We start from the raw sequence: 22,720 nt of genomic DNA, 5'->3' as shown, positions 1-22,720 counted from the left end.
CCTCAATTTAGTCCCGACCCGTGTACTCTTTTAAATTGGATCACAAATGTATCATGTTTACCAATTTGGTACCAATTGTAACTCTCAAGCAAGACCTATTAATATTCATTAATTTTCCTATCAATCTTTATTTAAAATGATGCCGTTCTATTGCATAGAATATGTACATTAGATGTAGTTAAAAAAAATCCCATTAGTTAGAAAATATTAAGAGAAACTAACAAAAGGACTCAATTGAGAAATACAAGAAATATGTGTGGCCTAAGTGATAAGAATGTTTGCATTTATTGGAGAAAACCACCATGCTATCCTCTTGAGCTGCGGCATGCTTGCCGGCGAAACCACTGAATCATATGCATGGCTGTTGAGGGCATGGCTGTTGAGGGCATGGCTTACTTGCATGTTCGGACGTCCTCCGCAAGCTGTCATCACTGACCAATGTAGAACCTTGCAAACTGCTATTGCTGATGTTTCCCAAGAGCTTCTCATTGTTTTATTTTGTCACGTATCATGCAAGGAATTCCAGATACTATGGGAGAATTGTTTTATTTGAAGCAACTCAAGTATCATTGACTAGAGTAGTTCACTACTTCCTCGAGCCTGAGGGATTTGAAGCTGCTTGGGAAGAGATGACACAGCGTCATGGAATTGGGGATCATAGATGGATCCAAGCATTACACGAAGACAGGAAAAAACGGGTTCCAGCTTATTCGAAACATGGCAGGAATGTTACTGCTGCACTAAAATGAGACTGCCATCTTTAATTTCTTGAAGGACATCTCTGGATAGCCATACTTCTCTCAAAGTAATTTGGGACAATTATGATCAAAGCTCTACAGGAAAATCATCGGCTTGAATCCTTGGCTGATATGGATTCGAGAAATTCAAGTTTTATGCTAAAACATGTTACTTGGAGCTGCAGCTGTCAAAGTTGAACACAGAGAAAATCTTGAGGAGATTCATAAGGGAGGTGGAGGGCATGTTCTCCTGTTTTAGAACAAGACAAGCTTATGTTGATGGGCAGGTGATGACATATATTGTCAAAGAACAAGTTGAAATTGAAGGAAGCAAGCGGGAGACTAGGGATGTTCTTTGTGCTTGTGGATTGTCTATTAAGTAGGCATGCATTAAATGTTCCTAACCAAAATGGCTAGGAGGAGATCCCGCCGCGATATATTCTCACGCGATGGAGAAAAGATATGAAGCGTTCTTATGTTCTTGATCACAACTGCCGTGGTATCAATACTAATAGTCCAATTCACAGGTACGACCATTTGTACAAATGCTATGTGCAGGCTGCAGAGGAAGGAAGGAAATCACAAGATTGTTACTAAGCTATTGATGCGAAACCGTGGATATAAATATTCCAAACCCACTATAAAATAGATAAACAACCCAAAAAAATCAAAATTTAAGTTTGGAGAAAAACCTTAACCTAAACATAATTATGTATCTAAAAATCAAATATATTAAAAAAAACTTTGATTTGTTGTTTATAGCAAAACATGAACCCAAAATATATGAAGATACCACAAAATTAGTTATATCTTGATTAATTAATTGTTAATCTTTGTCCTAGCTAAGAACATGATTTGCATCAAGCAAAAACCTGAATTATTCAATAACAAAAAGCTCTCAAAATTTAACAATTATAAAAAATATATATAGTTCTTCTTATAAATAACCCTAATGGATAATTGATCCAAGACCCAAAACAAAATCCAAAATAATTAAGCCCAAAACACTTGGTAAACCCTAAATAACAACTAATGGGTTATCATGAACCCAAATTAAAGTTAAACTTCAAATTAAAACTAAAATAAGTCCACAATAATAAAAATAACATAAAACTCGAATAACAAATATATTCTTCATTAAACAAGCTTAAATAGTCTAAAACAAACAAAATAAATACTTCAACCCTCATTTCTGTAAGTAGTTAAGATAAATGATGAATCTTTACCACATTTAAAAATTATATTATTGTTCATTAAAGATCATTGTAGAATTAAAAAACTTTCAAAAATAAGCTGCTAAATATCCTTGTATCATTATGAAAAAATCATTTTCAAATAAGAAATTCACAAGTGAAAAGACAACACATAAAATATTTTGTCCAACACATTATGACTTATAATGTGATGCTTTTCTTAACTCTGACAAGTTTGAAATTTTAATTCAGTATAGAATAATACCTCCTGAAACTTTTGGTAAAATTTCAACCCGATCCAACAATTGAATTTTGATGTATACTTGTTAGTTCAAAAACAAACAATAAAAAACATTACGCTAAAATCCAAATCTGATTGTTCAACTCTTGTATGGATAGTATCATTCTCTCTCCCTAGAAGAGGATTCGTCCTTGAATCTGTAACTTGAAGAATAGCCCTTAAAGGCAATAAACCATTTTCAACCTAAACAAAGGATCACCATCAAAATCCTATATAGTCTTATTAACAAAGAAAATATTATGAATAAACTTCTTCTTCACATACAAACTCTCATTTTCAGTTATACGGGAGGGGGAATCCTCAGTCAACCTATTTAGTATTGAGAAGTGATGGATTATTCAATGTACTTGGAAGCACAAGAATGCAAAGCCAAATGATGTTAGAAAAATAGGATTATTTGTCATTATAGAACCCAAGAGAAAAAGGATCAACAACGAACAAAAGCTAAAAGATAAGTTGGATAAGCTAAGAATTGAGCTAAGTAACAACAGGAGTCAACATAAATTCTTAGAAAACCAGCTATTTGAAGAAGAAAAGATGAAGGCCTTTCTAAACCAGTAGTTGAGAGAGAAGGATGAATAGATTACCATATTAATGAAAAAATTATAATGAGAAAATAACGATCAAGAGATGGCCACAAGGTCTAAGGAAATTATGCATGGGATCTAAGAGCAGTTCAAGAAAAAAGTGACCAAGTATGATGACCTAACAAACAAGATACATTCTAATAAGGATTGATAGCTTTTTTGAAAAAAGAAATGGATCACAACAGAATGAGGTTGGAGACTGAAAAAAAGAAGAATAGATTGACTAATCTCAATATTAAGGAAGAAAAAAGTTTAAGAGCTCAATACAAGACTCAAGCTGATGATGAGAGAGAAACAATAACGATAAATGATACGATCCAAGCAAGGTCAAATTTGGATTTTGATGTAAAATGTGCAGCTATCCAGTTTTACGACAACAATCATAATTCTCAATTCGGCCGTTGGATCAACCTAAAATTTTACATGGAGTCTCCTGACATGTTTTCCTACCTTGGGTTAAACTTTCAGATCAATCGGAGCTCGGAAAGGCATCTCAATATGGGTCAACAGAGGCTGTACGAATTTTGTTATTTACTTCCTTTTAACTTGTGGACTTCCTATTTGGCTAGGATTCTTTTTCTAAAAGGACGTCCCAGCTTATTTTAGGAATTTTCTAGTTCCACAAGGATCTTTAATGAGCTGTAATAAAATCTCCAAGTGTGGCAAGGATTCATTAAAGTTTCATAATCCTTTTCTTACAAGGATTCCTTATTCATCCTAGCTACAGAAAGAAAAGAAGACTTCAGAATAAATTCTACCTCCAAATTAGATTTCCTAGTTTATTTGGGACTTCTTAATGGTGACAAATCTGATTCTAGCTTATTTAGGATGGTAATTTTCGGATTTTTAGTATTTTTAGTATTTTCTTCTTAGTTTTTAGGTTACTATTACTTATTTGGGTCAATTGTAAGTGGGCCGAATATAAGTCCACCTAAGGGGGGGTCCATTAGGGTTTCTTTAAGTCTAGAGTCACTATAAATAGAGGCATAACCACACATGTAAGGAAGACTATTCAGATTAATAAAACTTCTTGTTTGCCGCACTTTGTATGTGTGTGTGTTGGTGAGATAATCTCCCTTCCTTGGTTCTCTAAAGAACTAAAAACGACTTATCGAAGAACAACTATCTTCGTGGCATCATCCTTATACTTCTTGTTCGCGAATCAATATTCGTTGGGTGGGGGTTTCCATTTTCAATAGTGCTGGTGCCTAGGTACAAGTTATCTTTGTGTTACACTCCTATCAAAACTTGATTTACTTGGCTTTCCGGGAATTGGCGTTTTTGTGTGTGGGTTGCGTAACCATGTGATCACGAGGTTCACATCAGATAGCCGAGTCAAACATGAGAGAGTATCAAAATAAAGCAAATGCTTTAAGAGATCAGGTCTTTGTAATCCAGTCTAAGCTAGAGTTTCGAGAAGAGAAGCTAAAGAAACTAAAAAAGCAATACTTGGAATCTGAAGAAGAGTTAAGATAAAAATTCAAATGGTAAGATCACATCAGTCACTTTAATGTACAACTAAACATGAAGATAACTAAGCTCAATATTGAATGAGAAGAACTTTAGAGGGTTAGGAATCAAATTTAATGACAATAGAGGATAATCCAGATATTGGATAAGAACAATAAGTCACTAGCTACAAGCAACAATATGTTGCTTCAAGACAACACTTTCAAGAATGGGCAGACAAACAAGTTGATTGATATGGTGGCTTAGAAGGCAAATGAGCTGTGAGTGAAAGCCTTCATGATCTATAATAATATTGACAACTATGAAGAGTAATTTAGTGAGGTTTCAACTTTTATAAAAAATATAGCCAATAGAGAGGTGTCATTTAAGACTAAGTTAAGATGTATAAGAGTCTTATTCCATAATGTAAACTTCTTATATGAACTACTTGTTTTTTATGAATGAAAAGGGCTTAGACCCACTATTTTATGGTACTTTCTATTGTGTATAAAATTCAACTAATTTAAGGACTCAAGAAAGATCTTTTTAAATATATCACACTATGGATTTTATTCGTGTGAAGTCATTGATTAACTTTTTAAATAAGTTAATCCATATCTAATACATATGTACATACACTTGCATTCATAAGCATGCATACTTTTATATCATAGAGTTTAAATGTTATAAGTGCATTCCATGTTGAAATATAGATCTCTAAAAAAGCTCAAATTCATAGAGTCTACAAAACTCGACTTCAGCAAAGAAATATGAAAGATGAAAAACTCATTCATCATGATACCTATTTTTAAGAAGAGTTGGGTTCCCTGAAGGTTAGCATGGCTCAGATGCCTAGCTTGCTCAAGAAAATGCTTAGAAATACTTTTGGTAAAGGCCCATCTAATCGACCTACCATTTTTATTTAGAATTAAGCAACAAATCAGCCTAAGGAAAGGATTGGCAAATAGGGTCAGGAACCTTAGTATAATGCAGCATTTATGCAAACAACAATGTTAGCATCGACCCATACAGTTGTAGATACACTCATCAATGAATCTCATAAGAAAAATCATATGGTGATATTTGACACGATTAAAAGATTAATATTTTTTTCCAAGTGCAGGAGTGTTGAAGTAATAAATAACCCGCCAAGACTGGGGCCGAACCACAGGGAGCTTAATTGTATAAATTATAGATATTGTACAAATTATAAATAACAATAATACAACAACAACAACAACAACAACAACAACAACAACAACAATAATAATAATAATAATAATAATAGTACTAATAAAGAAGAAGAAGAAGAAGTTATTGATCAGAACTTTGATATGGAAGATTAATGTAAAGATTAAACAATGATAAAAAAAAAATATCAAGGCTAGAGGATCCACTAATGGTATGTCAAACAAGTATAGTATAAATTCTTATTATTCAATTAACAACCACACATAAAGAAGGTTCCAATCAAATTATAAATTATTAACATGATTACATTAGTCATCTTATTCAATCAATACTAATACTTGTAAATCTCGTCAGGCATTCATGATTATAACTTATGTTAACAACAAATCAAGTTCCTTTCATAGCTCAGGTGTCTGTTATACCATACGGTATGCGCTATAAAAATGCTAAGCATTTGTTGTACCAAGTGTTATACAACATAAATATAGATTAGTTATTTAACAAGCAAAGTATTAAAAAGTGAACAATATAACAAATATAAAACATGTTAGTATCAAATATTAAAGTGCATGTTAAGTTTACACTATATTTATTCTTACACCATTAATATAACATTTTCACCTTAACATAATAAACTTAACTAAACATAATGAATGAAAGAAAAATAGATAAACAAAATAAGAACATAAATAAGAAAAAAATGAAGGTCATTTGGACTTCTAGAACTCCATATATGGGCTAAACACTAAATAGTGCGTGGGCTGTAGGATAGATTCAGACTTTTTTGTTGTTGTTATAATTTGAACTTGAAAATGACCTTTCTAAATCTTGGGCTCTATATGAAAGTTGTAAGCCTATGTCTTACCTTTCCATCCATATAAAGTAGACTAAATCTGAGATCTACAGCTCTAGATATAACTCAATTACTGAACAGTGTTCTTGTTTGGACTACACCAACATCTCTTTTCAAAGTTTGGCCATCTCTTTGTCCTTTTAATTTCATTTCTTAAATTCATCAATCAATCCTTTTATTTATGTGATAGGCCTGTATTTAAAATAAACATTTACCATAAATTAAAGGTATCTTATATTATTAAATATGTTATTATAAAACATGATTTAGTTAAGGAGTTATTGATACTTAAAGTGTAAAATGATAATATAAAACCTTGATAAAAATATGCTTTTAAGTACTAATCAATATTGATCAAGATAAGATGAAAGCATTGGAACCCATAATAAGGGCTATCAAAGGAGTATATTTGTATGATCCCGTTTAAGTCGTGGAAATATATTTGGTCCCAAACATGGTTGTACGAAAGAAGTTTCATATTCTTAATTTCATCAAATACACCAGAACCTAATGCCCTGTCACCCATTTCAAGTCTTATTATAATAAAATAACAGAAATAATACACAATAAAAAACTTCTAATGTACTTCTTTTAGGATAATTTGAGTAAAATAGCGCTAAGCTGATACATAGGATTAGATAGCACAAAGATTCAAAGATGAAAAAAAAAATCTGATGGACGCTTTCATCAAGTAATATAAGTACAATTTGAATATTTTTCCTAATAGAACCAGTTTGTTTCATCTAAAGAAAAGGAAAAAAAACACATGAGTATGCTCAAAGATGGAGAGATCTGGCTATATAGATGCACTCTTCACTTTTAAATAAAAAGATGGTTATCTTATTTATAAATATGTTCAAAGCATCATACTATAAGCACATTATAGGTAGTTTTACATAACAATTCACTAATGTTGTGGTTGTGGTTGAGCGTATAAAGCAAGGGAAAAGGAGTGAAAGAATTTTCATGCCTAATGAGAAAAAAAGCTTTCATGGAAAGAAAAAAAAAATCACATTAAGGGTGGTTATAAAGGTAAACCAAACCATTTTTAGAACTACAACACTCCATCCTTTTCATCTTAGATTGCTAACACATCAATTTTAACTCTCCATTTCCCACCAAAAAACCTGAGACTCAAATTAACCAAGTCAATAATCAAACTAAAAACATACCAAAGTAATATTATCAAAGAATCCAAGAACAACAACCCCTATTACTACTACTCTTAAATAAGATGTACCAAAAGCTGCTGAGCATCAGGTAGGTAGCTCTGGTATCACTCACACCTCTATAGCCATCATTTCCCAATTGGTATAAGTCAGACCTCACTTATGAGTACAACACTGGCGTTGCAGAACATAACATCTATACTTGCAATGCCTTTAAGAAAAAGCTCATATAGTTAATTAAAGTCATTTCAAAATCTGATTGACCTGAAATTTTCAATCAATATAAAAAAATACATATTGAAAGTTTTAGTAAAATTTAAATCTAATCCAATAATCAAATTGAAAGTTATGCTTGTTAGTGCAAAACTAGAAAGTAGAAAACATTACACTAAAATCTGAAATTGATTGTTCAATCCTTGCATGGATCTTATAAGCTACGTAACAAACTTGGGTGAGATTTTGAATAAGCTTCATGTAATAAAGGACTAACCAATAGTACAATGTTTTTGAAACAAAAAATTATGTATAATTTTGTTGCTTCTCTGTATATGTATACTTATGTATAAGGTTGTAAGCTTATGAAAACCTTAGCTGAAATGTACCAAGGCACATATTGTATCTGTTAAAGTGCAATTGATACTTAAACAAATTATTCAATCTAAATTATAGTATAAACTAAAAGAGGTGGTTCTTTGGTGCGCATCACCTCACAAAACACTATTTATTTTAATAGTGCTCTTTTTTTTCCTTTGCCTTTGCCTTTACCTTTGTTTTTTTTCCTTTAAATTTGTATTCTTTCTCTAATTTTATAGTTCAACATTATATTTATTAAAGATTGATCTTCATAATTTATTTTGATTTACTTTATACATGGTTAGCTCGATCTCATAACCCGTATCATGTGTTTGACAGGTTGACTTGAGTTTTTTTTTGTCTTTTTTAATTGATATTTTTTTTATTTTTTCTTTCAACATTAAGTTTATTGAGAATTAGGCTTTATAATTTATTCTAGTTTGCTTTCTATGAGGTTATCTTGGTCTTATGACTTGAGTTATAAGTTTGACAGATTAACCTAGTTGACTCGAGTTTTTTATTTGTCTTTTTTAATTGGCATTTTTAAATTTAATCCTTCAACATGGAGTTAATTTTAAATTAGGCTTCATGATGTATTTTGATTTATTTTATATAAGATTATCTCAATCATATAACTCAAGTCACGTGTTTTACAGGTTAACGCAGTTAGAGTCAGGTTGTTTTATTGTGTCCTGTTTTTGGATTTATTTATTTATTTTTAATTTTAACCTTTAACAATGAGATTTCAATAATTAAGCTTCATAATTTATTTTGATTTGCTTTATATGTGGTTATCACATTATAATGATATTAGTCGCGAGTTTGGTTTTGTTTACTTTATATGAGGTTATCCCGATCTCATGACTTAAGTTACAAGTTTGACAGGTTAACTCATGTTATTTTTTTAATTAATTTTTTTCATTTTCATTGTGCAATATTGAGTTGCTTAAGAATTGAGCTTTATAGTTTTTTTAAAAAAAACAAATTCTTTATATAGGGTTATCATGTCTTATGATCCAGGTCGAGGATTTGAGAGGTTAACCTGAGTTAACTCAAATTGATCAATATGTTTCTGGTTTTAATATTATTATTTTTAAAAAAATTAACTTAAATTTTTATGAATCATACTTTTTTATCATTCATCCATGTTGTTTTTGAACTCATCAAGTGGATCACGTGATATGAACCCAAGTTAGGTCCGAATTTGATCTTAAGATGTCATGACCAGTTTTTTAAAATTAGGAATATCTCTCAAACTGTGTATCAAATTGAGCTGCAAGTTTATAAGGAGATACTATATACATGAAAATATATTGTGATAAATTTTTAGGTCAAATGGAATTTAAAAACATATTATTTCAAAGGGTATAAGTTACGATGAATCTTGTGATCAAATCCCCAGACTAGACCTTCGTCTACTGTTTGGGACATATTTGAAGTTATAAGTTGAATTTTTGGTGATTCAAATTGGGATAAAAACTAAACATCTCAAACTTTCAAACCATATATGGTAGGTCCAGTAATTCATTCTGACTTGAGAGAACAATGTATTTGAAGTTAGGACTAAAATTTATCAAAAAAGTGTGAAAATTAAAGATTCGGGCTACATGGAGAAATTTTAGCATGAATAATTTTTTTTTATTATCCTATTTAAACTAGTTATTACTAGTTTAGACACATTAACTTACTACCTAAAAGGATTCATTAGTGTTAGTTAGAGGGGATTATATTATGTTTTCGTGAGTTATAAATTTTAACAGTAAATTAAAGAATAAATGTGAGTTTTTTATGGCAAAACAACGTTTCTTTGTAGGGATAAGGATCATATACTGACTTATTGAAGATTAATTGGTTTTGTGGTATCATTTGCATATTTGGAGTTCTTAGATACAATGTCATCTTTGGGTCCAAGCCTTTTTTCCAGTACCTTTGGTTATTAGGTACATGATTACCTTTAGGTCAAGGTTTTATAAAACCTATTTTTTAGTTTCCAAGTAGTTATCTATTTTGTTAAGGGTTTCTTAACCATATGATCGAGAGGTCTGCATCAATTGGTATCAAAATTAAGTTTAAAAAATCAGGTCATATCCTTTATTTTCTTCTTGTTAATTCCAGCTTTATTTGCTTTAATTGTCTTTAATTTTGTTTTTTTATTATTGTGTTTAGGGTTAGTTAAGAAAAAAAAGGGTTATTTTAGTTTTTTGTTATCTTAGAATATATAAACAAAATAAAGAGTCAAAAAGAAGAAGAAGGAAAACGTTCAAAAGTCATTTTAGTCTAATCTACCATAGTACGCAAACAAGGAAGAATTTGAATTTGGACCCAACCAATTAATCAAAATCTAAAATTTTATATACTGGTTCTAGGAGTAGTAATCACATCCCATATAAAATTTGAGCTCATTTGAAGATCATTTGTTATAGTAACCAAGGTCGATATTAAAACTTGTCATAATAGGTCAAATTCGTATAAGAAGGAAATTTTAGGTCCAATGGCTTTTAAGGTTCTAATTGCACCTGCATCAAATTTGAGATCATTTAGAGCTTGTTTGCTATAGGAAGTAAATTTAGGATTAAAAGTTGTCGTAATGGATCTAATTCGTGATAATAATTCAAACTTGTTTTGTTTATGTTATTTTTCAATTATAAAAGTATGATAACATCATAATTGAAATACTTAGGTGCCATTTAATGTTTTTATAACCTTTGCATCTTTTTTCTTTCGAATCTTCAAAAACATCTACTTTTCGTACAAATGCACTTATTACTCATGAAATTATAATCATAATTTTGTCTTTGCTTGTTTTCATATTTTCCTTACTTATTAAGGACATACACGTATTTGAATACTTTATTAAGGTTGTTATGTTTGGTGTTGGAATCATTTTTGCAAGATCCAAAGAAAGGTGAGACGAGAAGAAAAGACATAGTGAGTGTATTTGAGTGAAACATAATAGGAGTGTAAACAAGTGAGAGAGTGGATGAAAAATTTATATACTTCTTGTCACCTAACCAATTCTCAGATTTGAAGATATTAGAGGCAAGTAATAATATGACACCATATAAAGGAGACAATGAAATTGTAACTTAGGTATACGTTATGAATTAGACGACTAATGATTTAGAGATAGGTTTGATAGGTTGGAGAGAAAACATGTTAATGATCATGGTGGAGTTCAAAATAGACCTAAGTAAAGACAATTTAATGTTAGGGTGGCTAAAAAGAAGAGGTTTTATATTAGAGGGATCTAATGTAGCTTAGTTATAAATAATGGTAACTAACGTATCTAGTACTGAATTGATGAGAAAGTTAAACTTGCACACTACCAAAAATCTCATACCTTATAAATTATAGTGGTTCAATAATGGTGGTGAAGTGAAAGTGAATAAACAGGTTTTGGTTGCTTTTTCTATTGGTAAATATTGTGATGAGATGTTATGTGATGTTATGCCAATGCAAAATAATCACTTGTTGCTTCATAAATCATGATGATATGATAAGAGAGTTATACATGATGGAGTGAAAAATAGATATTCCTTTGAGATAAATGAAAGACTTAAGCAAATACACAAGGAGCAACTGAAATTAAGAAAGAAGAAAATGGTTGAAAAAAAGAGCTTGTATATCATAAAGACCATCTTTGCTAACAATGTTCTTTTTGGTTTTGATAATGATGTTATTTTTCTATTTGGTATTCATTTGTTGACTTTAAAAGATTTTATACATGATATAGATGGTTGAAAAAGAGAGCTTGTATATCATAAAGACTTTCTTTGCTAACAACGTTCTTCTTAGTTTTGATAATGATGTTATTTTTCTATTTGGTATTGATTTGTTAACTTTAAAAGAAGGGAAGGATGATACGAACCAATGCAAATATGAATAAACAAGTTTTGGTTGCTTTTTCTATTGGTAAATATTGTGATGAGATGTTATGTGATATTGTGCCAATACAAACTAATCACTTGTTGCTTTGTAGAACATGACAATATGATAGGAGAGTTATGCATGATGGAGTGACAAATAGGTGTTCCTGGAAGACTTAAGCAAATACATGAGGAGCAACTGAAATTAAGAAAGAAGAAGATGGTTGAAAAAGAGAGCTTGTATATCATAGAGACCTTCTTTGCTAACAAGGTTCTTCTTGGTTTTGATAATAATGTTATTTTTCTATTTGGTATTGATTTGTTGACTTTAAACAATTTTTTACATGATATAGATTCTATATCAAGTCTTTTTAAAGAAGGGAAGGATAATACGAACCAATGTAGATATGAATTTAGCCTTAAAGTGTCTACTAACTAGTTCTGTAGGATAAGAAATGTCTCTTAAACCATACATCAAATTAAGTTGAGATTTTACAATGAGATACTAGATATATAAAAATACGTTGTGGTAACTTTTTAGGTCAAATGAAGTTTAGGAGGAACATATTAGTTCAAAAGGTTGAAGTTATAAGACGAGTCTAGTCAAATCTGCAAAAATAAACCTTCATATGCTATTTGGGATATATATGGAGTTATAGGTGGAATGTTTTTGCTATTTAATTTGGAATGGAAACTAATCATCTCAAGGTTTCTAACCATGTATGGTAGGCTTAGTAATTCATTTATATGAGAGAGAATGACGTATTTGAAGTCATGATTGAAATTTGCCAAGAATATGCAGAAATTTGAGATTTAGGCTATATGGAAAAAATTTAGCTTGAAGACTTTGTTTTTATTATTCTATTTTATTTATTTATTTCATGTTGTATAATTATTTTTTAATTTGGGTTTGTTTTGACCCATTATACATTATTTAGGGATTTATTTTATATTAGACTTATATTAGTTGATTACTAGTTTAGACTCATTAGTTTGCAACCTAAAAGAGATCTACTATGGTTAATTAGAGAAGACTATATTATGTTTTTTTTTTTTAGCTGTGAATCTTGACAACAAGTTGAACAATAAATGTGAGTTTTTCTTTTGTTTGTTTATGGCAAAACAATATTTTTTTTGTAGTAACAAATATCATACACTGCTTTATCAAAGATTAACTTTCTTTGTGGAATCATTCACATACTTAAAATTCTTAGATATAAGGTTATTTCTAGGTTTAAATTTTTTTTTGTAATATATTTGGTTCTTAAGTATATGATTACCTATAGGTTATGATTCTATCAAACATGATTTTTAGTTTTCCGGGTTATTGTCTATTTTGTTAAAGGTTGTCTAATCACGTGATGAAAAAATTTGTATCATCAAGTTATATTAGATTAACTTTTATATAGTTTTAATTTCTTTTACTAGAAAAATGTTTGCAATGTTTGAGTATTTCTTTTGTATGTTTTTAAAAAACAAATTAATTTAACTTGTAGCATAACACGAGCCCAGCTTGTAGGATATTAACAATCAAAATTAGTCTTTCTGTTAAATGGAAATTTCTATCCAATATGTTTGAAACTAAAGTGTTATATGTCCATCTCATAGGCTGTCTTTGTCTAGGACTCTCATGTTTTTTGAATTACAGACTATAGCAGCCCGGGTTTTACTTTGGACTCTGGTTCAGGTGAGTGTGAGGCATTGTGCTAAGAGTCTCCGGTGTCAGTCTCACTTAGCCAAGCCAGATTGTGCTTTCTATGGGATTGCTTCGCAGGGTGCTTGCTTGAAAAATCTATCAGTCTGCATTGCAGGTTTCCCTGTGCTTGACCCTTGTTCGAGCTAAATGTTACTTCATATCTCTGTATGTTTATGGATTCGCAGTAGGATGGTTAAGTTTTTTTTATTCTCATTGAGGAGTTGGATTGGCAGAAATGATCCTATTCTAGAAATAGTTCATTGGATTTCGACTGCGTTTGCTTTGTTAATGCAAAAATGGCAAATTGGTTTACTATATTCAAGTGACAAATTGTAGTGGGATTTGAAGACAGACTTTGAACTCTACGGTGAATCATTTTATCGTGCAGGTCAATCTCAAGTAAAGGGAATGAATGGCAATTGATCTTGATGACAAGCAGAGCTGCTGATGTTTTGACCAGTATCAACATGAGTTAGCAGAATTAGCAAAAGAAGCTGTTAATTAGTGGTTGTTGACAAATTAGGTTTACATTTGGCTGAATCTTTCATGTATAATTGCTACTGAATGCTGTGCTGTAAACCCTCATTTTAAACAATCAAATGAGATAGTCAGTTCCTCAAGATTCTTTCTCCTCTCCTTTTCTTTTCAAAATCTCTCAAACATATGATCTATTTCCATATGTAACACTACACTTTTTTGTATCCTGATAATTGACAATGAGAAGTAGACAGCAGTGCTATGTGCTCTTACAAAACTTCTTGGTACAGGTTATGAACTTCTGTAAGCTCACGCATAATTCTTCTCTTTGAGCTTTTAATGGACAGAGTGTACAGACTTAGTTGGCTGCGGTTTAATTTGCTCGTATTCAGATCATGGTTATTTCTAGTAGATAGGCCAATTTCAATTCTTTTTTGAGAAGAAACAATACTTGTTTCAGAACGACATTAGCACTGAAGGATCGAAACTGGGTTTTGGTCAGTGGATTTGAACGCTTCCATGACAGCCAATACTAGCAAGCTCTTGTTTATTTCAAGTCTAAGCCGAGTGAAAGTGCTTATAATAGTATGAGGTTATGTAACCGACAAAAATTGCTTTCGGCAACCCAAAAAAAATAATCCAGTTTGATCTATGGTATTAGATGCTTTTGAGAGAGAGTCACTAACAATCTACCACCACTTATTAACTCACCAATAATCTTTACATGAACAGGAGCCATGCCTGAAATGATGAAAACGAGTTCTATCCCTGACAATAACTTCCCTATCATACACTTTTGACACCAACTTTGCCACATGGTGACAATCTATACACATTCTGAGATTCTTCACAATTCTGATCGTGACCCCAGGACCTGAGTTGATGAGCCCAAATGCAATAGCCAACTTCTCGCTGTGCCGGTAAACTGCATTCTCTTTATCCTCCTCTGATATATCAAGGAAGACCTCTGAAGTATTAGGTGAGTACCCTGCAATTTTCAAGTCACTTGTCATTTTGTTTAACTTCCCATATATTTCTTTTGTTTGAGGATGTGACCGGTCACCGGCAACAAACTCATGGACAATACCATTCATCTCAATCAAGCTGCAACCTGGGGTTTTCTTGATACCTCTATCCATCATCACTCGTCGCAATTCACGCAATTTATCCCATTTATTGCAAGCTGCATATATATTACACTGCAGAACATAAACAGCTCCATTATTGGGTTCTAACTCAAGAATCTGCTCTATGGCCCTTTCAGCCATTTCTGCATCTTTATGAATTCTACAGGCACCCAGAAGAGCTCCCCAGACAATTGAATTAGGTTTCATTGGCATGTTCTTAATAATTTCATGAGCTTCTTTTAAATGCCCAGCTTTGCCAAGAAGATCAACCATGCACCCATAATGTGCTACATTCGGTTCAATTCCATGCCGAGCAGTCATGCTGGCAAAAAACTTTTTTCCTTCATCTACCATGCCAGTATGAGTACAAGCAGAGAGAACACCAACATAAGTTACCTCGTCTGGTGTTACACAAGCTTTCAGCATTTGGGAAAACATATTGAGAGCTTCTTCACCACATCCATTAATCGCGAGGCCAACAACCATGGCTGTCCATGTAAACTTGTCCCGCTGAGGCAATGTATTGAATATGCTTAATGCCTTTTCAACATGTCCACATTTGAAGTACATGTCTATCAAAGCATTCCCCACAAAAGTATCATTCTTGACCTTGTTTTTATCAATGTAAGTCCTTATCCATTCTCCTAGCTCTAGCGCCCCAAGTTGTGCACAAGCTGTAAGTATGCTAACCATGGTGAACTCATCTGGTTTTATTTTAGAAGTTTGCATCTCACGGAAAAGCATCAAAGCCTCTTTGTAGTAATTAAGTCGAAGATATCCATCTATCATGGCAGTCCACGAGATATGGTCTCTTTCAGGCATTTTATGAAAATACTTTCTCGCTGCATCAACTTGCCCTGTATTCACAAATCCCGTAACAATAGCAGTCCAAGAAATCACGTCCCTATTCTTCATATTCTCGAAAATCCCAAGTGCGACATTCATTTCGCCACATGCTGCATACAAATCAATCAAAGCATTTCCTACTTTCAAATTAACCTCGACTACACCATTTCTTATATACTCCTGCACCCGCTTGCCACATTCTAAATCCTTCAACTTAGAGCACGCTGATAATACTGAAACACAAGTAACCGAAGTGGGTAAAATTCCTTTCTCCTCCATCATGTCAAAAAGTTTTCTAGCTTCATCATACTTTTTTATTCTGTTATATCCAGAAATCATTGCATTCCAAGTGACAACATCACTCTTACAACTCATATCAAATATCCCACGAGCCATATCAATTAATCCACACAAAGAATACATATTTATCAAAGCATTGTGAGCAAAGACATTGGAATCAAGCCCATATTTCACTACATGACAATGCAGCTCCCTCCCAAATTGTAAGGCAACACTACGCGTAAAACCCTTGAACAAGAATGGATACGTGTAACAATCCGGCTTAACATTCCTCTCCAACATTTCAAGATACAAAGAAACGCCTAGTTTAGGACAAGCAATCCTAGAATACCCTTTAAACATTATGTTCCAACTGAACACGGATGGTTCAGGAATTGTATCAAACAGTTGGCGCGCATAGCACATGTCACTAAGTTCACGGGAGCAGCAGAAAGAAAGTATCTTGTTTTGTATAATGGGGTTACATATAATGCCTGTTTTGATTGTTCGGGAATGGATTTGCTTGAGATGGTACATGGATTTGCAGGTTTCAAAGAGGGAAAGCGGAGGGTTTTCAGTTACTGGGGATGATTGACTACATGCCATGGAAATCATTTTATTGAGGAATGAAGAATGGAGATGGTGTTTTGTGGAGGGAAGATGTATTTCGAAGCCAAGTGAAAACGGCATATAACAAACAAGAAGAACTATATGATATTTTCCGCTCGGAAGCAACCAGCCGCTCTGTGTGTGTGTGTGTGCGTGCATGTATCTGGTTTAACAAGCTGTATTCTCAAATCTATTTCAGCTTTAATCAATATTAAAATTCTATTTTCAAATTTAATATATTGAAAAAAATTGGAAAAAAATTGCTGTGGTATGCTCCTTCGATTTAGAATTCCTAGTATGAATGCGCATCCGACGCTCCGGGGGGTAGAAATTATTTTAAATGTGTGTGTGTGTATATATCTCAAACTCAGTTTTTTTTTTTAACTTAAACCAGTGTTTCTATTAAAAATATATTTTATAATTATTAAAGCATGTTAAATAAAAATATAAAAATAATAAATTCATAATATATTTGTGATTGAAAATTTAAAAAAATCATAAATATAATAAAACCATGTTCAAAATCATTTACAAGTTTTAAGATAAAAAAATATTTTAATTGAATTTTCATCAATAATTTGTTATTAATATGATTATTTTCATATAATATACATAATATTTGAAAAAAAAACTAAAATTTAAATTTAAAATATTATTTAAGCTTTATGTTAAACTAAAAAGTAATTGAATATGATAAGTTTTTTTTTCTGATTGCCAAAAAAACCAAAAAACAAAGGAAGGGAAATTAAAAAAAATAGAAAAGCAACTTTGATTTGTTTATCAATCAATCTATTTTTAACTAATTTTTCACCTTAAAACACATTAATAATATCCAACAAACCTCAATAAAATCCATTTGTGATCTTGAAGTAGCAAAAAATTGGTTTAAAATAATAAAAAATCTAATTGACACAAAAATATTTCTAAGCTGCATAAAGATAAAATCACTACCATTAAATACTTGTTGTCGAATGGAACAATTCAACACCAAACCTGACCATTTAGGTTAGTGGAATCGTGGCATTCCAATACTTTCTCTCTCTATTTACATTAACTCTTATTTTCATCCATAAACTAAAAAAAATAAAACTAAATTTTAAAATCAAAATGAAAATTAAAAGAATTTAGGATTAGGCATATATTATCTCCATATCTTACATTTCAATCATTTTTCTTTTAATTTTATAGATCTATTATAATTTCAAGATTAATTTCATCCCATTAGGCTAGAGACAAACTAAATCGAAAAAAATAAAAAATAAAAAAAATCCAAGCTTCATTGTTTTTATATGAACAATCAAGCTTCACATCAAATCCTATATGTTTTATTTATTTAGGTAATCCATAAAACTAATTAAGGCATCTCGAATTTATAAAGACACAGAAAATAATATTATGTTAGTTTAATGTGTTAAAAATAAATTGATAAATTGATTATAAACAAAGCTAAAGGTCGCCCTAAGGCCTAGTATTCTTTCTATAAATAAAACCAACATGGTCAGCCATTTATTTTTATTTTATAAAAAATAGATGATAAAAAATAGCTACCATAACAATAAAAAAAAAAGATAGTTTTTGGATTGAAAAAAACTATTTTTTAAAACTATTATTAACCTAAAAACATTTAAAAATATCCTAAAAACCTAAATAAATATATTTATGTGTCAAATAACCCAAAAATAAATTGAGAAAACAAAACTCAACTTGAATCGGTAAAACTTTCCAAACTTATATCTATCATTTCATGCAAGGTAAATGTCATAGAACACCATAATGAAATTTCTCTCAATAAATGAAATTTTTTGATACCATGATCAAATTTTTGTTTGACTAAAATCAATATCAACCAACTATTTTCTCTCTTCTCTTTTAGACAAGTTTATCTTTCCTCTCTCTAACTTAAAAACTAAAAATTAAGGAAGTAAACTTTTGGAACAAAATAAAAATTGTCATTAATATGGAGTTAGCTATAAAAAAATATTAGTATTTTACATTTTAGTTACTTATATGTAAATATTGTATTTTTACCATAATTTCAAGCCTAATATCTTCTAATTAGGCATTAAAAAAAAAAAGCTTGATTGAAATGAGAAAAAAAAAACATATAGAAAAAACAATTAACTCATGTGAGATGCTAGATTCATTGTTCATGTGAAAAGTGAATCTAGCAACTCTTTTTTTTTTAGTTTTTAGTATTAGTTATTTGATTTGTGCTGCTGCAGGTTAAATAACTCATTTTTTAACAAAAGAAATTAATATGCAGGCTTTTTCAATGTATTTTTGGATAAAACAAAATTCTCAATCATATATTGGAAAGTTTATGCATGCATCTAATTAAGTAAATCAAGAATTATTTGTGCCAATAAATGTAAAAAAAATCATAAATGATAACTAAAGACTAGAGTAAAAAAATCAAGCGACAGATATTATTTAAAATATTTGATCTCGCAACATGAGTCATGTATACAATTATGTTTAATAAAAAAAATGTAGAATAAAATATTTATTAAATTAAACGATAATAGAAACAGACACATGTATGAAAGAGATTGAAAAAAATTATTATACAAAGCTACACATGTTAAAAAAATATATATAATTTTATGTGAAAACCAAGTTAAAAAATAAACCATATTTAACCATTGACTAAATTGGAAAACCAAGAGATAGATGTTGTCATAGACATTTGATCATGAAACATGAATTATAGACTCTATTGTATTTAATAGTCTTAGAATCTATGTTTTATTTAATAAAACAATAATAGAAAAATATATTGGAAAGCGACTGGATAGAATTAAAGGGAAAACAATTAAGTAGGACCACAAGAAAAGAATGACACCTAACCTACAAAAATAACAATGAAATTTCATCCGTAAACTAAGTAAAAATCAAATTATATTCTATTCTATTAAAAAATGCATAATAAAAATTGTTAAAAAATATTAAGATTGAAAAAAATAGACAACAAAGGATGAAATCGTAGCAAAAAAAAATAAAATGACCAAAACAATAAATGACTAAAAGGTCACTGAAAACTCAAGCCAAGGTTTTTTTTTTGTCAAGAAAAAACTTGGTTTTCAACCCGTTTTTCTTCCAAAACACCTTATACATATTAACAAACCTATCCATGACTTCAAACAACTTAAAAACTCAAAATTAACATGAAACAAAAAAAAAAGTCTCGAGCTTAGATCAACTTGGTAATGTTAATGGCAAAAAACACATAGGCTACACTTCCCTAATCGAATGGAATCTATTAACACCAAAATCGTTTTTTATTTTGTGATCAAAATCAGTATCAATCGATACTTTATTTTTACCACCAAAATCTAATAATTTTCTCTCCTCTCTCAAACTAGTTACTAAAAAATAAGAAAAATAAAATTTTGGATCAAAATTTTATTTTCAAAATATTGAGGGACCCAAATTTTATCATTAAAAAGTATGAGGACCAAAAGGATTTTTCCAACCAAACCACCACCTAATTTCTCTTTGTTATACACTTTGGTCGTTTTTGTTTCAATTATGATACCTCTTAACATTTTTTTTTATAAATTGATAATGAATTTGAACAAAAAAGATTGTAATAGAAGAGAAACAAACTTTAAAGACTAAATTGTAAAAAGAAGCTTATTGTGGGGTAGCTATTGTGAAAAATACACCCATTTTAGTTTCTTTCTGATAATATGACATCACATGATGGTAGGAAGAGGGTGCATTTATGGTTTGGTGTATATTTGAGGCATGGTATAATTGGATGTGAGTTTTTGTTTTATATATATATACACGTTTCATTTTTTTTTTTAGGAATTTTGTAATTTAACTTTTATTGTATGCTTGTATTTAGTTTCCTAAAACTTAGATTAAATCTACATTTTGTGACATTTACTTTTAAAAGTTGTCATGAACTCTAGAATTCATACTAATGGAATTAACATATTTTTTTAGGTAATACTTTAGAAAATATCATTATATATGCCTATTTAATAACTATTAATTGACATATATTTATAAAAACATATATGTTTAATTTTTTTATAACTCCATAATATATTTAAAAAAGTTTTCATAATCAATTATTATTTTTTATTATATTTGTTGATCTTGGAAATTCATTAGTTATTATTTTTTTATTTAATTATTCTATTTTTTGTGCTAATTCAATTGTAATAAAATTTGTTTTGAAAAAAATAAAATATTAAAAAAATAGGCACAATCTATCATTATCATATGGTAAATTGGCTAATAGCATATTAGAGTATTTAGGCCTTGAAAAGCGATGATTGGAAACCAGTTAAGAAGCAAAGATTTAGTGTGGTCTTCAGTTTTTTATTCCTTGAGAAGTCGTACAATAATGATACAAGGGACCAACCACTTTTAGGTTATAAGATAATTGATTCATGTTATGTTATTGGTGGGTTATTATTTTTTTAATGTAAAAAGAAAATGTTGATGTGTTTTTAATTTTTTTAATATAAAAAAATTAAATTATAGAGAGATTTACCCAATAAATTTAACATGTTCAAAAATAACTTGGATGATATGTGAAATTATGATTTTGGTATCACATCATGGTAGGAAAAATGTGAATATGTGGTTTTGGTATATATTTGATACATGGTGAGTTTTAGTTATATACTAGATAAGTTATCCATGAATTGCACGGGCTAGTTCTAGAAACGTATGAAGCTTTTAATTGTAAATAATTAAAAAAATATATTTTATAAATATATAATTGGTAGTATTTAAATGTATATGATTTGACTTTCAAGTACCATAAAAAATAGTTGCTTAAATTATTTCAAATCTCGTATAAAAATCAAATAGTAAAATATAAAATGATATCAATCTAATATAAATATTATTTAAATAACTCAGAATAAAAAATAACATGATGAACAAAAAAAATACTAAAACCCAACTTTAAGGTGGGAGATGAAAACCAACAACTATTAGCAAGGAAAGAGCAACGGCAAATGCTTGTGAACTCTTTATTATTATAAAGATTTGAATAACTTAGTTAAGTGTGGGTAACAACATTTTATGTATATATTTATATGACTGAACATAATGTATAAGATAAGTATGGTATATATCTCAAATATTAATCATAGAAGGTATTTTCCCCTGAGAAAAAGCAACCCCAAACCACCTAAAAACTTTAAACTTTCTTGTACAAGCATTCGCCGAGTACTTTCCTTTACCATATTCCACATATATATAACAAATGAAGGGGCATAAGATCAACGAATAACTTGAAGCACCTGGAGCAATAATATCTCAGTAATTATTACTGATTAAATATGCATGGTAAAGGAAATTGAAATCAAGATGCTTTTCTAGAGTTGGGGATGAAATATAAAGATTCTGAGCAATTGTCCCCGTAATGAAAAGCTAGATTAATCATTAGCAGATCTCGAACAGTTCAACAGAAGTGAAAAGGACTTATTTTCACCAAACTATTGGATCTAGACAATCTTGGTCTTTGGCTAATTCACTGTGTTATACACTATCCAAACAAATAAATCTGAAGGAACATAAAGATTTTGAGTTTAGGGCAGGTATCATCAAAGTGGGATTACAAAACATACCATAAAATTAATTTAAGCAGCTTAAATTATTATTACTAGCAACGAAAAATGAAATTTATTTAGGGTTTCTTCAGAACAGAAACCAGCAAGTCTAGACATGTCTGACTCTATACCACAACAACTATGACCAAGAGAGGAACAATTGTGTAAACCAGTGCTTGGCCTAGCCTTCC

The 22,720-nt window shown here is 30.3% G+C and overlaps 1 protein-coding gene and 1 pseudogene across 1 annotated transcript; one reads left to right on the top strand and one right to left on the bottom strand.

Moving 5' to 3' along the window:
• The first annotated feature begins 274 nt into the window (after positions 1-274).
• LOC105118147 (protein FAR1-RELATED SEQUENCE 6-like) lies at positions 275-1,334 on the top strand (annotated as a pseudogene).
• A 13,386-nt stretch (positions 1,335-14,720) lies between these two features.
• Positions 14,721-17,176, bottom strand: LOC105118145 (Pentatricopeptide repeat (PPR) superfamily protein). The gene has a single exon (XM_011016025.1). The coding sequence runs from the start codon at positions 17,110-17,112 to the stop codon at positions 14,800-14,802; it is 2,313 nt and encodes a 770-aa protein (XP_011014327.1). The 5' UTR covers positions 17,113-17,176; the 3' UTR covers positions 14,721-14,799.
• Positions 17,177-22,720: the final 5,544 nt, after the last annotated feature.

This window comes from Populus euphratica, unplaced genomic scaffold, assembly GCF_000495115.2.
Source record: "Populus euphratica unplaced genomic scaffold, PopEup_1.0 scaffold1762.1, whole genome shotgun sequence".
NCBI lineage: Eukaryota > Viridiplantae > Streptophyta > Magnoliopsida > Malpighiales > Salicaceae > Populus > Populus euphratica.
Note: the sequence above shows the minus strand (reverse complement) of the source record. Positions and strands in the feature narration are given on the sequence as shown.